Raw genomic sequence first — 16,848 nt, 5'->3', positions numbered from 1 at the left:
TTATTATATATGATGTTATATATGATATTATTATATACTATAAATGGCCATGCAGAGGATGTAAAGGTGGATATCTGAACTGAGTAGAATTCATTATTGAATTGAAAGTGAAGACATGTCTTTCCATTTGTAGATTTAGTTACTATAGAGAAAACATCCATTTGGACTTCTCTCTCTTTCTGTCGTTGGTCTGTCATCGTGGGATTGAAATAAGCGCAGGTAATGTTTTGTGTCACTGTATTCTCAAAACCTCAATTCAAAACGGAGTAAAACACAAGACGATCGAGAGCCCCACAGTACCAACAGTAAAATAAACTGTTATCGGCTGTATCATCACTATTCACTAGAGTTATACCGTATCATCACTATTCACTAGAGTTATACCGTATCATCACTATTCACTAGAGTTATACCGTATCATCACTATTCACTAGAGTTATACCGTATCATTACTATTCACTAGTTATACCGTATCATCACTATTCACTAGTTATACCGTATCATCACTATTCACTAGAGTTATACCGTATCATCACTATTCACTAGTTATACCGTATCATCACTATTCACTAGAGTTATACCGTATCACCACTATTCACTAGAGTTATACCGTATCGTCACTATTCACTAGAGTTATACCGTATCGTCACTATTCACTAGAGTTATACCGTATCACCACTATTCACTAGAGTTATACCGTATCATCACTATTCACTAGAGTTATACCGTATCATCACTATTCACTAGAGAAAGAAAGAGAGTAGAGGGAGTGAAAGAGAAGACTAGAGACAGCTATGAATTGAATGTATTCTTTTCACAGCCTCCAGCGACAGAAGAAGAAAGAACGAAGGAGAAGGAGAGGAGACAGAAAAAAGGAGAAAGACTGAGAAGAAAGAGAACGAAGGAGAGGGAGAGGAGACAGAGCTCATAATTGTCTACAGTATGAACCAGTCCAGCAAGGACCAGAGTGGAGTGGGGACAGCAGACCCTGATCAGGACTCTCCTAACGTCATCGTCTACAGAAAGGTAGGAGGACACACTGGCCTTTATAACACTGTGTTGTAGGAAGGTTGTATGAAGGTTGTGCAGTGGAAACATGCATTGAGTACAACAGGCTTTTATAAGGTAGGAATGCTCTGGCTTCCTTTAGGTCCTTAACAAGGTCCTTGCTGCGCTACAGTTGAAGTGGGATGTTTACATACATCTTAGCCAAATACACTCAAACTCAGTTTTTCACAATTACTGACAGTTAATCCTAGTAAAAAATCCCTGTTTTAGGTCAGTTAGGATCACCACTTTATTTTAAGAATGTGGAATGTCAGGGTAATTGTAGAGGGAATGATTGATTTATTTCAGCTTGTATTTCTTTCATCACATTCCCAGTGGGTCAGAAGTTTACATACACTCAATTTGTATTTGGTAGCATTGCCTTTAAATTGTTTAACTTGGGTCAAACGTTTTGGGTAGCCTTCCACAAGCTTCCCACAATAAGTTGGGGGAGATTTGGCCCATTCCTCCTGACAGAGCTGGTGTAACCGAGTCAGGTTTGTAGGCCTCCTTGCTTGCATACACTTTCTCAGTTCTGCCCACACATTTTCTATATGATTGAGGTCAGGGCTTTGTGATGGCCACACTTGACTTTGTTGTCCTTAAGCCATTTTGCCACAATTTCGGAAGTATGCTTGGGGTCATTGTCCATTTGCGACCAAGCTTTAACTTCCTGATTGATGTCTTGAGATGTTGCTTCATTATATCCACATAATTTTCCTGCCTCATGATACCAACTATTTTGTGAAGTGCACCAGGCACTCCTGCAGCAAAGCACCCCCACAACATGTTGCTGCCACCCCCGTGCTTCACAGTTGGGATGGTGTTCTTAAGCTTGCAAGCATCCCCTTTTTTCCTCCAAACATAACAATGGTCATTATGGCCAAACAGTTCTATTTTTTGTTTCATCAGACCAGAGGACATTTCTCGATAATGTACGATCTTTGTCCCCATGTGCAGTTGCAAACCGTAGTCTGGCTTTTTTATGGTGGTTTTGGAGCAGTGGCTTCTTCCTTGCTGAGTGGCCTTTCAGGTTATGTCGATATAGGACTCGTTTTACTGTGGATATAGATACTTTTGTACCTGTTTCCTTCAGCATCTTCACAAGGTCCTTTGCTTTTGTTCTGGGATTGAATTGCACTTTTCGCATTAAAGTACGTTCATCTCTAGGAGACAGAACGCGTCTCCTTCCTGAGCGCTATGACAGCTGCGTGGTCCCATGGTGTTTATACCTGCATTTTGAAAGTACTCCCAAGGATGAACCAGACTTGTGAAGGTCTACAAAAAAAATCTGAGGTCTTGGCTGATTTCTTTTGATTTTCCCATGATGTCAAGCAAAGAGGCAATGAGTTTGAAGGTAGGCCTTGAAATACATCCACAAGTACACCTCCAATTGACTCAAATTATGTCAATTAGCCTATCAGAAACTTCTAAAGCCATGACATCATTTTCTGGAATTTTCCAAGCTGTTTAAAGGCACCATGAACTTACTGTATGTAAACTTCTGATCCACTGGAATTGTGATACAGTGAAATAATCTGTCTGTAAACAATTGTTGGAGAAATTACTTGTGTCATGCACAAAGTAGATGTCCTAACCGACTTGCCAAAACTATAGTTTGTTGACAAGAAATTTGTGGAGTGGTTGAAAAGCTAGTTTTAATGACTCCAACGTAAGTGTATGTAACCTTCCAACTTCAACTGTATATCAAACCTTTTTCTATGTACTCAGAGAGCCATCATTAGCATGTTTTATTATACAAATGATAGTCCGTCAGGTACTCAGCAAGAAGGTCTGATGTCACTATTATGAAAACAAGATCCAGATGGTAAATATAAAGATCCCATTTAACAACTGTATGTCCAGAAACAAACAGGTGCTGCTGTAACCCCAAAGATTAAAACTCGGAACCTGGATGTGTGTGTGTGTGTGTCAAATCAAATCAAATTTTATTGGTCACATACACGTGTTTAGCAGATGTTATTGTGGGTGTAGCGAAATGCTTGTGCTTCTAGTTTCGTACAGTGCAGTAATATCTAACAAGTAACATCTAACAATTTCACAACATATACCCAATACACACACATCTAAGTAAAGGAATCAAGAATATATAAATATATGTATGAGAAATGTCAGAGAGGCATTGACTGATACAGTAGAATAGTATACACAAATGAGATGGGTAATGCAAGATATGTAAACATTGTTAGTGACTAGTGGTCCATTTATTAAAGTGGCCGGTGATTTCCAGTCTATGTATATAGGCAGCAGCCTCTAATGTGCTGGTGATGGCTATTTAACAGTCTGATGGCCTTGAGATGGATGCTGTTTTTCAGTCTCTTGCTTTGATGCACCTGTACTGACCTTTCTTTCTGGATGATAGCGGGGTGAACAGGCAGTGTCTCGGGTGGTTGTTGTCCTTGATTATCATTTTGGCCTTCCTGTGACATCGGGTGCTGAAATTGTCCTGGAGGTGCCACGACTTCCGCCGAAGTTGTTCCCTCTCCTTGTTCGGGTGGCGTTCGGCGGTCGACGTCACCGACCTTCTAGCCATCGCTGATCCATTTTTTCTTTTCCATTGGTTTTGTCTTGTCTTCCATCACACCTGGTTCCAATCCCATCAATTACATGTTGTGTATTGAACCCTCTGTCTCCATTAATGTCCTTGTCGGTGATTGTTTATTGTAAGTGTACGTCTGTACTGGTATGCGTCCGGGTTATGTTACCCATTGATTTTTATTATTATGTTTCCGTTGGGTTTTGTAAATAAACTGAGCCGTTGGAAACACAGTTATTTCTCTCCTGTGTCTGACTTCTCTGCCGCCAGTTAAACACCCTTACAGGAGGGCAGGTAGTTTGCCTCCAGTGATGCGTTGGGGAGACAGCACCACCCTCTGGAGAGCTCTGTGGTTGCGGGCAGTGCAGTTGTCATACCAAGCGGTGATACAGCCTGTCAGGATGCTCTCAATTGTGCATCTATAAACGTTTGTGAGGGTTTTAGGTGCCAAGCCAAATTTATTCAGTCTCCTGAGATTTAAGAGGTGCTGTTGCACCTTCTTCTCCACACTGTCTATGTGGGTGGACCATTTCAGTTTGTCAGTGATGTGTACGCCGAGGAACTTGAAGTTTTCCTCCTTCTCCACTGCGGTCCCGTCGATGTGGATAGGGGAGTGCTCCCCTTAATGTTTCCTGAAGTCCACGATCATCTCCTTTGTTTAATTGATGTTGAGTGAGAGATTATTTTCCTGGCACCACACTCCCAGAGCCTTCACCTCCTCCCTGTAGGCGGTCTCGTCATTTTTGGTAATCAAGCCTACTACTGTTGTGTTGTCTGCAAAACTTGATAATTGAGTTGGAGGAGTGCTTGGCCACACAGTTATGGGTGAACAGGGAGTACAGGAGGGAGCTGAGCATGCACCCTTGTGGGGCCCCTGTGTTGAGGATCAGCGAAGTGGAGATGTTGTTTCCTGTCTTCACCACCTGGGAGCGGCCGGTCAGAAAGTCCAGGACCCAGCTGCGCAGGGCGCGGTTTAGATCCAGGGTCTCGAGCTTGATGACGAATTTGGAGGGTACTATGGTGCTGGATGCTGAGCTATATTCAATGAACATCTTACATACAGTGGGGAGAACAAGTATTTGATACACTGCCGATTTTGCAGGTTTTCCTACTTACAAAGCATGTAGAGGTCTGTAATTTGTATCATAGGTACCCTTCAACTGTGAGTGACGGAATCTAAAACAAAAATACAGAAAATCACATTTGTATGATTTTTAAGTAATTAATTTGCATTTTATTGCATGACACAAGTATTTGATCATCAACCAACCAGTAAGAATTCTGTCTCTCACAAACCTGTTAGTTTTTCTTTAAGAAGCCCTCCTGTTCTCCACTCATTACCTGTATTAACTGCACCTGTTTGAACTCATTACCTGTATAAAAGACACCTGTCCACACACTCAATCAAACAGACTCCAACCTCTCCACAATTGCCAAGACCAGAGAGCTGTGTAAGGACATCATGGATAAAAATGTAGACCGGCACAAGGCTGGGATGGGCTACAGGACAATAGGCAAGCAGCTTGGTGAGAAGGCAACAACTGTTGGCGCAATTATTAGAAAATGGAAAAAGTTCAAGATTTTGATTTTTTGATTTTACCTTTATTTAGGGAAGTCAGTTACGAACAAATTCTTATTTTCAATGACGGCCTAGTAACAGTGGGTTAACTGCCTGTTCAGGGGCAGAACGACAGATTTGTACCTTGTCAGCTCGGGGATATGAACTTGCAACCTTTCGGTTACTAGTCCAACACTCTAACCACTAGGCTACCCTGCTGCCCCAGATGATGACGGTCAATCACGCTCGGTCTGGGGCTCCATGCAAGATCTCACCTCGTGGGGCATCAATGATCATCAGGAAGGTGAGGGATCTGCCCAGAACTACACGGCAGGACCTGGTCAATGACCTGAAGAGAGCTGGGACCACAGTCTCAAAGAAAACCATTAGTAACACACTACGCCGTCATTGATTAAAATCCTGTAGCACAAGCAAGACCTCTACATGCTTTGTAGTAGGAAAACCTGCAAAATCGGCAGTGTATCAAATACTTGTTCTCCCCACTGTAGGTATTTGTCTTGTCCAGATGGGATAGGGCAGTGTGATGACGATTGTATTGTCTGTGGATCTATTGGGGCGGTAAGCATATTGAAGTGGGTCTCGGGTGACAGGTAGTGTGGAGTTGATTTGATCCTTGATTAGTCTCTCAAAGCACTTCATGATGACAGCAGTGAGTGCAACGGACCGATAGTCATTTAGTTCAGTTACTTTAGCTTTCTTGGTTACAGGAACAATGGTGGCCATATTGAAGCATGTGGGGACAGCAGACTAGGATAGGGTGAGATTGAACATGTCCATAACACACCAGCCAGCTGGTCTGCGCATGCTCTGAGGACGCGGCTCGGGATGCCGTCTGGGCTGGCAGCCTTGCGAGGGTTAACACGCTTAAATGTCTTACTCACTTCAGCCACGGAGAAGGAGAGCCCACAGTCCTTGGTAGCGTGCCGCATCGGTGTCACTGTGTCATCCTCAAAGCGGGCGAAGAAGATGTTTAGCTTGTCCGGAAGCAAGACATCGGTGTCCGCGACGTGGCTGGTTTTCCTTTTGTAGTCCGTGATTGTTTGTAGCCACATGAGCCGTTGAATTGCGACTCCACTTTGTCTCTGTACTGACGTGTTGCCTGTTTGATTGCCTTACGGAGGGAATAACTACATTGTTTGTATTCTGCCATATTCCCAGTCACCTTGCCATAGTTAAATGCGGTGGTTCGCACTTTCAGTTTTGCGTGAATGCTGCCAACTATCCACGGTTCCTGGTTTGGGTAGGTTTTAATAGTCACAGTGGGAACAACATTTCCTATACACTTCCTTATAAACTCATTCACAGTATCAGTATATTCGTCAATATTATTGTGTGTTTGTGTGTGTGAGTTAGTGCTTGAACCAAATCTTACCTTCGCTTCTGAGAGACACAGAATTTTTGAAATATGGGGGGGTAGAGAGTAGATAATGACTGAAAGAGGTGAAGAGTAATAGGGGGGAGAAGAGAGAGAGGAGAAAAAGAGGACAGGAAAATAGAAAAGAGGGAAAGAGGAGAGCAGGAAGGTCACCCCTGATACAAGTCGTTATTCAACGTCCACCATGAGGACGTCGGGAGATGAAACCAGCCACTAGGGGCAACAGTGAGCACTGTTAGCTTCCAGTAGGTTTCTGCTTTGCTAGGGTTTGGCCTTAACTCAGAATGGTTAGGTAAGGGTTAACAATCGCAAAAACTACTTTCTGTCGACGGATTCAAACTTGCAACCTTTGCTCACGCCCGTCCACCATCCCCGTCCACAACGGACATTCAGCATTTCACTGTGAGGTCTACTACACCTGTTGTATTCAGCATTTCACTGTGAGGTCTACTACACCTGTTGTATTCAGCATTTCACTGTAAGGTCTACTACACCTGTTGTATTCAGCATTTCACTGTAAGGTCTACTACACCTGTTGTATTCAGCATTTCACTGTAAGGTCTACTACACCTGTTGTATTCAGCATTTCACTGTAAGGTCTACTACACCTGTTGTATTCGGCGCACGTGACAAATAAACGTTGATTTAATTTGATCATTGGGCTGAGGGAGAGACACTCTGACTCTCTGACGGTGGTGTGTGTGTGTGTGTGTGTGTGTATTGGTAACTATTTTGAGTTGGACATGTGCACACACACACACACACACACACACACCCTAGGTCAACAAAGGACTGTGAGACGGTGAACAGAATCTAAAGTGTTTAGGAGAAGATATTAGAACTCCTATGGTGTCACCAGAGATGACCTATGACCTTTTTACATCTACCAGTGGCCACCTGCCAGGGTGAAACTCTCTGAAAACCCATGAGGCGTGTGGGCTTATCTGCAGACCAGGGGGGGGGTTTCTCTGTCTCTGATGCAATAGAAAAGTAATCATGTGTAATCATCATCAATCTCTCTAACACACAACCTTTAACACACACTTATAACACACAACCTTTAACACACACTTATAACACACAACCTTTAACACACACTTATAACACACAACCTTTAACACACACTTATAACACACAACCTTTAACACACACTTATAACACACAACCTTTAACACACACTTATAACACACAACCTTTAACACACACTTATAACACACAACCTTTAACACACACTTATAACACACAACCTTTAACACACACTTATAACACACAACCTTTAACACACACTTATAACACACAACCTTTAACACACACTTATAACACACAACCTTTAACACACACTTATAACACACAACCTTTAACACACACTTATAACACACAACACTTTAACACACACTTATAACACACAACCTTTAACACACACTTATAACACACACTTATAACACACACACACACACACACACTTATAACACACACTTATAACACACACTTATAACACACACTTATAACACACACTTATAACACACACTTATAACACACACTTATAACACACACTTATAACACACAACCTTTAACACACACTTATAACACACAACCTTTAACACACACTTATAACACACAACCTTTAACACACACTTATAACACACAACCTTTAACACACACTTATAACACACAACCTTTAACACACACTTATAACACACAACCTTTAACACACACTTATAACACACAACCTTTAACACACACTTATAACACACAACCTTTAACACACACTTATAACACACAACCTTTAACACACACTTATAACACACAACCTTTAACACACACTTATAACACACAACCTTTAACACACACTTATAACACACAACCTTTAACACACACTTATAACACACAACCTTTAACACACACTTATAACACACAACCTTTAACACACACTTATAACACACAACCTTTAACACACACTTATAACACACAACCTTTAACACACACTTATAACACACAACCTTTAACACACACTTATAACACACAACCTTTAACACACACTTATAACACACAACCTTTAACACACACTTATAACACACAACCTTTAACACACACTTATAACACACAACCTTTAACACACACTTATAACACACAACCTTTAACACACACTTATAACACACAACCTTTAACACACACTTATAACACACAACCTTTAACACACACTTATAACACACAACCTTTAACACACACTTATAACACACAACCTTTAACACACACTTATAACACACAACCTTTAACACACACTTATAACACACAACCTTTAACACACACTTATAACACACAACCTTTAACACACACTTATAACACACAACCTTTAACACACACTTATAACACACACTTATAACACACACACACACACACACACTTATAACACACACTTATAACACACACTTATAACACACACTTATAACACACACTTATAACACACACTTATAACACACACTTATAACACACACTTATAACACACAACCTTTAACACACACTTATAACACACAACCTTTAACACACACTTATAACACACAACCTTTAACACACACTTATAACACACAACCTTTAACACACACTTATAACACACAACCTTTAACACACACTTATAACACACAACCTTTAACACACACTTATAACACACAACCTTTAACACACACTTATAACACACAACCTTTAACACACACTTATAACACACAACCTTTAACACACACTTATAACACACAACCTTTAACACACACTTATAACACACACAACCTTTAACACACACTTATAACACACAACCTTTAACACACACTTATAACACACAACCTTTAACACACACTTATAACACACAACCTTTAACACACACTTATAACACACACAACCTTTAACACACACTTATAACACACAACCTTTAACACACACTTATAACACACACAACCTTTAACACACACTTATAACACACAACCTTTAACACACACTTATAACACACAACCTTTAACACACACTTATAACACACAACCTTTAACACACACTTATAACACACAACCTTTAACACACACTTATAACACACAACCTTTAACACACACTTATAACACACAACCTTTAACACACACTTATAACACACAACCTTTAACACACACTTATAACACACACAACCTTTAACACACACTTATAACACACAACCTTTAACACACACTTATAACACACAACCTTTAACACACACTTATAACACACACAATCTTTAACACACACTTATAACACACAACCTTTAACACACACTTATAACACACAACCTTTAACACACACTTATAACACACAACCTTTAACACACACTTATAACACACAACCTTTAACACACACTTATAACACACACAATCTTTAACACACACTTATAACACACAACCTTTAACACACACTTATAACACACAACCTTTAACACACACTTATAACACACAACCTTTAACACACACTTATAACACACAATCTTTAACACACACTTATAACACACAATCTTTAACACACACTTATAACACACAACCTTTAACACACACTTATAACACACAATCTTTAACACACACTTATAACACACAATCTTTAACACACACTTATAACACACAACCTTTAACACACACTTATAACACACAACCTTTAACACACACTTATAACACACAACCTTTAACACACACTTATAACACACAACCTTTAACACACACTTATAACACACAACCTTTAACACACACTTATAACACACACAACCTTTAACACACACTTATAACACACAACCTTTAACACACACTTATAACACACACAATCTTTAACACACACTTATAACACACAACCTTTAACACACACTTATAACACACAATCTTTAACACACACTTAACCACAACACACAAAAGGTATGTGAACCCTTCAGAATTACCTGGATTTCTGCATAAATTGGTCATAACAACAATAGACAAACACAGTCTGTTTAAACTAATAACACACACATTATTGTGTTTTTATATTGAATACATTTACAGTGTAGGTTGGAAAAAGTATGTGAACCCCCTAGGCTAATGACTTCTCCAAAAGCTAATTGGAGTCAGGAGTCAGCTAACCTGGAGTCCAATCAATGAGGTGAGATTGGAGATGTTGGTTATAGCTGCCCTGCCCTAATAAAAAACACTCACAAAATTTGAGTTTGTTATTCACAAGAAGCATTGCCTGATGTGAACCAAGTCTCGAACAAAAGAGATCTCAGAAGACCTAAGATTAAGAAAGGGTTACAAAAGTATCTCTAAAAGCATTGATGTTCATCAGTCCACGGTAATACAAATCGTCTATAAATGGAGAAAGTTCAGCACTGTTGCTACTCTCCTTAGGAGTGGCCGTCCTGAAAAGATGACTGCAAGAGCACAGCGCAGAATGCTCTGCATGGTTTTGTGCGTGTTTGTTCTTTGTTTAGTGTTAAAGACTTCTGTGAGCTGGTGTGTTTTTCGTGGAAATCATTGTTGTTTCTTTTTCGAGTAAAGTACGTCTTTTACTCAGTTATGTGTCCTGCGCCTGACTCCGACCTAACCGCCGCACACTGACACTTGACCACATCAACATCAAATCCTCATGCCAACTGTAAAGTATGGTGGAGGGAGCATCATGGTGTGGGGCTGCTTTGCTACCTCAGTGCCTGGACAGCTTGCTATCATCGACGGAAAAATGAATTCACAAGTTTATCAAGACATTTTGCAGGAGAATGTAAGGCTATCTGTCCTCCAATTGAAGCTCAACAAAAGTTGGGTGACACAACAGGACAACGACCCAAAACACAGAAGTAAATCAACAACACACTGGCTTCAACAGAACAAAATATGCCTTCTGGAGTGGCCCAGTCAGAGTCCTAACCTCAACCCGATTGAGATGCTGTGGCAGGACCTCAAGAGAGCAGTTCACACCAGACATCCAAAGAACTGAACTGAAACAGTTTTGTAAAGAGGAATGGTCCAAAATTCCTCCTGACCGTTGTGCAGATCTGGTCCACAACTACAGAAAACGTTTGGTTGAGGTTATTGCTGCCAAAGGAGGGTCAACCATTTATTAAATCCAAGGGTTCACATTCTCCCACCCTCCACTGTGAATGTTTACACGATGTGTTCAATAAAGACATGAAAACGTATAATTGTTTGTGTGTTATTAGTTTTAGCAGACTGTCTTTGTCTATTATATTGACCAAGATGAAGATCAGATCAATGGGAAACGGATGCCATTTGGACAGGGAAGGATTCTGCACGCCAGAGTTTAATAGAACCAACCACCACTATGTCTCCCAGCAGTTTCTCTCAGAGCTTCAGTCTCTGTCTACACTGTGTAAAAATAGAAATGATCTTAACAGCATGATTGTGTAATGAAACCATGAAAAGTAGTGCATCTAGCCTGAGATCTGGTGTTTGGAAGGTGTTTGATTATTAAACCCAATGTAAGTGTTCTGGTACACCGAAAATACTTTAAAACAGAAAATGCTTTCTTTAGACAGATTAGAAACAGCAGATAGACAAGGAGTGAAAGTGGGACAGGTGGAAGCGGGAATTGAACCTCTGACTTCTGAGGCAGTAAGATGGTACATTGCTTTGGAATTTTATTGGAATTTTACACACTCAACAGGAATGATTCTGGGGTGAATTGAAATTGACAACAACACGACCAACATATATGCAAGTAATTTCAATGATTTGTTAATTTCATTTTTACCAACAGAATTAAGAATGAACCCAACTTAATACACCGCCCCCAAAAAATAAAGGGAACAAACAACACAATGTAACTCCAAGTCAATCACACTGTGAAATCAAACTGTCCACTTAGGAAGCAACACTGATTGACAATAAATTTCACATGCTGTTGTGCAAATGGAATAGACAACAGGTGGAAATTATAGGCAATTAGCAAGATACCCCCAATAAAGGAGTGGTTCTGCAGGTGGGGACCACAGACCACTTCTCAGTTCCTATGCTTCCTGGTTGATGTTTTGGTCACTTTTGAATGCTGCCGGTGCTTTCACTCTAGTGGTAGCATGAGACGGAGTCTACAACCCACACAAGTGGCTCAGGTAGTGCAGCTCATCCAGGATGGCACATCAATGCGAGATGTGGCAAGAAGGTTGCTGTGTCTGTCAGCGTAGTGTCCAGAGCATGGAGGCGCTACCAGGAGACAGGCCAGTACATCAGGAGACGTGGAGGAGGCCGTAGGAGGGCAACAACCCAGCTGCAGGACCGCTACCTCTGCCTTTGTGCAAGGAGGAGCAGGAGGAGCACTGCCAGAGCCCTGCAAAATGACCTCCAGCAGGCCACAAATGTGCATGTGTCTGCTCAAACGGTCAGAAACAGACTCCATGAGGGTGGTATGAGGGCCCGACGTCCACAGGTGGGGGTTGTGCTTACAGCCCAACACCGTGCAGGACGTTTGGCATTTGCGAGAGAACACCAAGATTGGCAAATTCGCCACTGGCGCCCTGTGCTCTTCACAGATGAAAGCAGGTTCAAACTGAGCACATGTGACAGACGTGACAGTCTGGAGACGCCATGGAGAACGTTCTGCTGCCTGCAACATCCTCCAGCATGACCGGTTTGGCGGTGAGTCAGTCATAGTGTGGGGTGGCATTTCTTTGGGGGGTCACACAGCCCTCCATGTGCTCACCAGAGGTAGCCTGACTGCCAATAGGTACCGAGATGAGATCCTCAGACCCCTTGTGAGACCATATGCTGGTGCGGTTGGCCCTGGGTTCCTCCTAATGCAAGACAATGCTAGACCTCATGTGGCTGGAGTGTGTCAGCAGTTCCTGCAAGAGGAAGGCATTGATGCTATGGACTGGCCCGCCCGTTCCCCAGACCTGAATCCAATTGAGCATATCTGGGACATCATGTCTCGCTCCATCCACCAACGCCATGTTGCACCACAGACTGTCCAGGAGTTGGCGTATGCTTTAGTCCAGGTCTGGGAGGAGATCCCTCAGGAGACCATCCGCCACCTCATCAGGAGCATGCCCAGGCGTTGTAGGGAGGTCATACAGGCACGTGGAGGACACACACACTACTGAGCCTCATTTTGACTTGTTTTAAGGACATTACATCAAAGTTGGATCAGCCTGTAGTGTGGTTTTCCACTTTAATTTTGAGTGTGACTCCAAATCCAGACCTCCATGGGTTGATAAATTTGATTTCCATTGAATACAAGGGAAGCCAGCGAGCGTTTGGCCTCCCTTGATAAAAAAAAGTATAAAATAATAGATCATCAGCGTTGAGCCAAACTAAGTGAGCTGTGAATGTTCCTGGCACACCAAAAACAAAAGTCTAAAGGGAAGCCAGTTTGGGTTTGGCTTCACATCAATCACATCCTTACTGGCCAATGATTCTAATCCAACTGTAAAGGTGTACATTGTCCCCTGGCCTGAGAGAATGGAAGTTAAATATGTTGCTAGATGTAGTAACGTTAGCCTAATGTGAACTAGTCGGCCTGGCGCATCGTTGCCCATGAAAGGAAGTTAGGCTAGTTAGAGTAAGCATTTTAGCCAGGTAGCCTATGATACCAAAAACTAAAAGAGTGTCCTGTTTGACAGAATCATAGATCAGGGAACATGAAAGAGAGATTGATGGCATTGCTGGTGTTTCTCTACAAGTAGGGTGAGTCAACATGCTTTAAAAAAAAAAAAAAGTTTTTACTTGCAAACACGCACACAGAAATCAGAACCATGGACAGCCATGTCATATTTACCTAAGGTTGATTGGACTAAGTTGTTTTTTTGGTATCTTTTAGTTGTCACCGTACAAGACTTATCAGAGGTGATTAGATGATGTTGAAATGGTGCTGGAATAGTGGAGGCAGCTCCTGTTGTCTTTGTGCACTAGTGGTAACTCTCCGTGGTCCTAAATCAATAGTTGTTTAGTAGTCTGAAAATGTCAGAAACATCAACTTGCTTGATCATGTCGTAGGTCACAATATGCTTTGTGGACTGCACCGGACAGATGTTGGCATGTTGCTCTCCGGTTTTGTGATGAAACGAAGGTGTGGTTGAATTTATTCTGTCACTGTGTCTTCTTATTGTGTCGGCCTAAGGACTATATATCACGCTGTCAAGGTACATGAACAGGTTATGAGAGCAAATGCAATTTTCACAGCATATAGGTAGTAATATGTCTTTCCCCCCCCCCCTGGCTTGACTTCCCTGGTGATTTTACACCGCTACTGATGATGAGGCGACCCATTCCATTCCCACAGACAAACACTGCAATGATTGCTGATAAACCTCTAGTTACTGCTGGTGGAGTGAGCCCTGTGCTCAACAATGCTTTCCAAATGGGTTAAACTGGCAAATGATCGGATACCACAGGGGGCTGCTGAGAAGAGGACGGCGGAGGAGGATCATGGCTGGAACAGATTAAATGAAATTTCATCAAAAAACATGGAGACCATGGACTCCCAAGTGTCGCAGCAGTCTGAGGCACTGCATCTCAGTGCTAGAGGCGTCACTACAGACCCTGGTTTGATTCCAGGCGGTATCACAACCGGCCGTGATTGGGAGTCCCATTGGGCGGCACAAAATATAAATATATTTTTTATTTCATAAAAAATATATATATATTTAACTAGGTAGGCTAGTTGAGAACAAGTTCTCATTTACAACTGCGACCTGCGATCAAGATAAAGCAAAGCAGTGCGACACAAACAACAACACAGTTACACATGGGATAAACAAAAGTCAATAAGACAATAGAAAAATGTATATAAAGTGTGCAAATGGCGTGAGGAGGTAAGGCCATGAATAGGCCATAGTAGCGAAGTAATTACAATTTAGTGGATTAACACTGGAGTGATAGATGAGCAGATGATGATGAGCAGAGTATGTTCTGATGAAGGCCACGGCAGCTGATGATGATGATGCAAGTAGAAATACTGGTGTGCAAAAGAGCAAAAAAAAGTTTAAAAAAACAATATGGGGATGAGGTAAGTAGTTGGATGGGCTGTTTACAGATGGGCTGTGTACAGCGAGCTGCTCAGATAGCTGCTTAAAGTTAGTGAGGGAGATACAAGTCTCCAACTTCAGCGATTTTTTTTTTGCAATTCGTTCCAGTCATTGGCAGCAGAGAACTGGAAGGAAAGGCGGCCAAAGGGGGTGTTGGTTTTGGGGATGACCAGTGAGATATACCTGCCGGAGTGCGTGCTACGGATGGGTGTTGTTATCGTGACAAGTGAGCTGAGATAAGGCGGAGCTTTACCTAGCAAAGGATTATAGATGACCTAGAGCCAGTGGGTCTGGCGACGAATATGTAGCGAGGGCCAGCCGACAAGAGCATACAGGTCGTAGTGGTGGGTGGTATATGGGGCTTTGGTGACAAAACAGATGGCACTGTGATAGACTGCATCCAGTTTGCTGAGTAGAGTGTTGGAGGCTATTTTGTAAATGACATCGCCGAAGTCGAAGATCGGTAGGATGGTCAGTTTTACAAGGGTATGTTTGGCAGCATGAGTGAAGGAGGCTTTGTTGCGAAATAGGAAGCCGATTCTAGATTTAATTTTGGATTGGAGATGCTTAATGAGTCTGGAAGGAGAGTTTATAGTCTAGCCAGACACCTAACTATTTGTAGTTGTCCACATATTCTAAGTCAGAACCGTCCAGACTAGTGATGCGGGTCTGGTGGGCAGGTGCAGGCTGCGGTCGGTTAAAAAACATGCATTTAGTTTTACTAGAGTTTAATTAAGAGCAGTTGGAGGCCACGGAAGGAGTGTTGTATGGCATTAAAGCTTGTTTGGAGGTTAGTTAACACAGTGTCCAAAGAAGGGCCAGATGTATACAGAATGGTGTCGTCTGCGCAGAGGTGGATCAAGGAATCACCCGCAGCAAGAGCGAAATAGTAGGTGAACCAGGCGAGGCAGTCATTTGAGAAACCAAGGCTGTTGAGTCTGCTGATAAGAATACGGTGATTGACAGAGTCGAAAGCCTTGGCCAGGTCGATGTAGACGGCTGCACAGTAATGTTTCTTATCGATGGCGGTTAAGCTATCGTTTAGGACCTTGAGCGTGGCTGAGGTGCACCCATGACCAGCTCTGAAACCAGATTGCATAGCAGAGAAGGTATGGTGAGATTTGAAATGAAACTGTCTTTTATTGATGGCGGTTATGATATCATTTAGTACCTTGAGTGTGGCTGAGGTGCACGTGTGACAAGCTGCCATAATCGACATCCAAGTCTTCGGCGCCCGGGGAACAGTGGGTTAACTGCCTTGCTCATTGGGTAGAACGACAGATTTT

General features: G+C 42.0%; 1 protein-coding gene across 1 annotated transcript in view; it reads left to right on the top strand.

Annotated features, from left to right (window-relative positions):
- The first annotated feature begins 942 nt into the window (after nucleotides 1-942).
- Nucleotides 943-16,848, top strand: part of LOC139415493 (regulator of G-protein signaling 6-like) — a 102,894-nt gene continuing 86,988 nt past the window's right edge. Inside the window, exon 1 of the mRNA XM_071163596.1 lies at nucleotides 943-1,026. Within this exon, the coding sequence (XP_071019697.1) occupies nucleotides 943-1,026 (84 nt within the window). The remainder of the gene's footprint in view (nucleotides 1,027-16,848) is intronic.

Source organism: Oncorhynchus clarkii, chromosome 8 (assembly GCF_045791955.1).
Source record: "Oncorhynchus clarkii lewisi isolate Uvic-CL-2024 chromosome 8, UVic_Ocla_1.0, whole genome shotgun sequence".
NCBI lineage: Eukaryota > Metazoa > Chordata > Actinopteri > Salmoniformes > Salmonidae > Oncorhynchus > Oncorhynchus clarkii.
The sequence above is the reverse complement of the archived record's forward strand: the minus strand, read 5'-3'. Positions and strand labels throughout refer to the sequence as shown.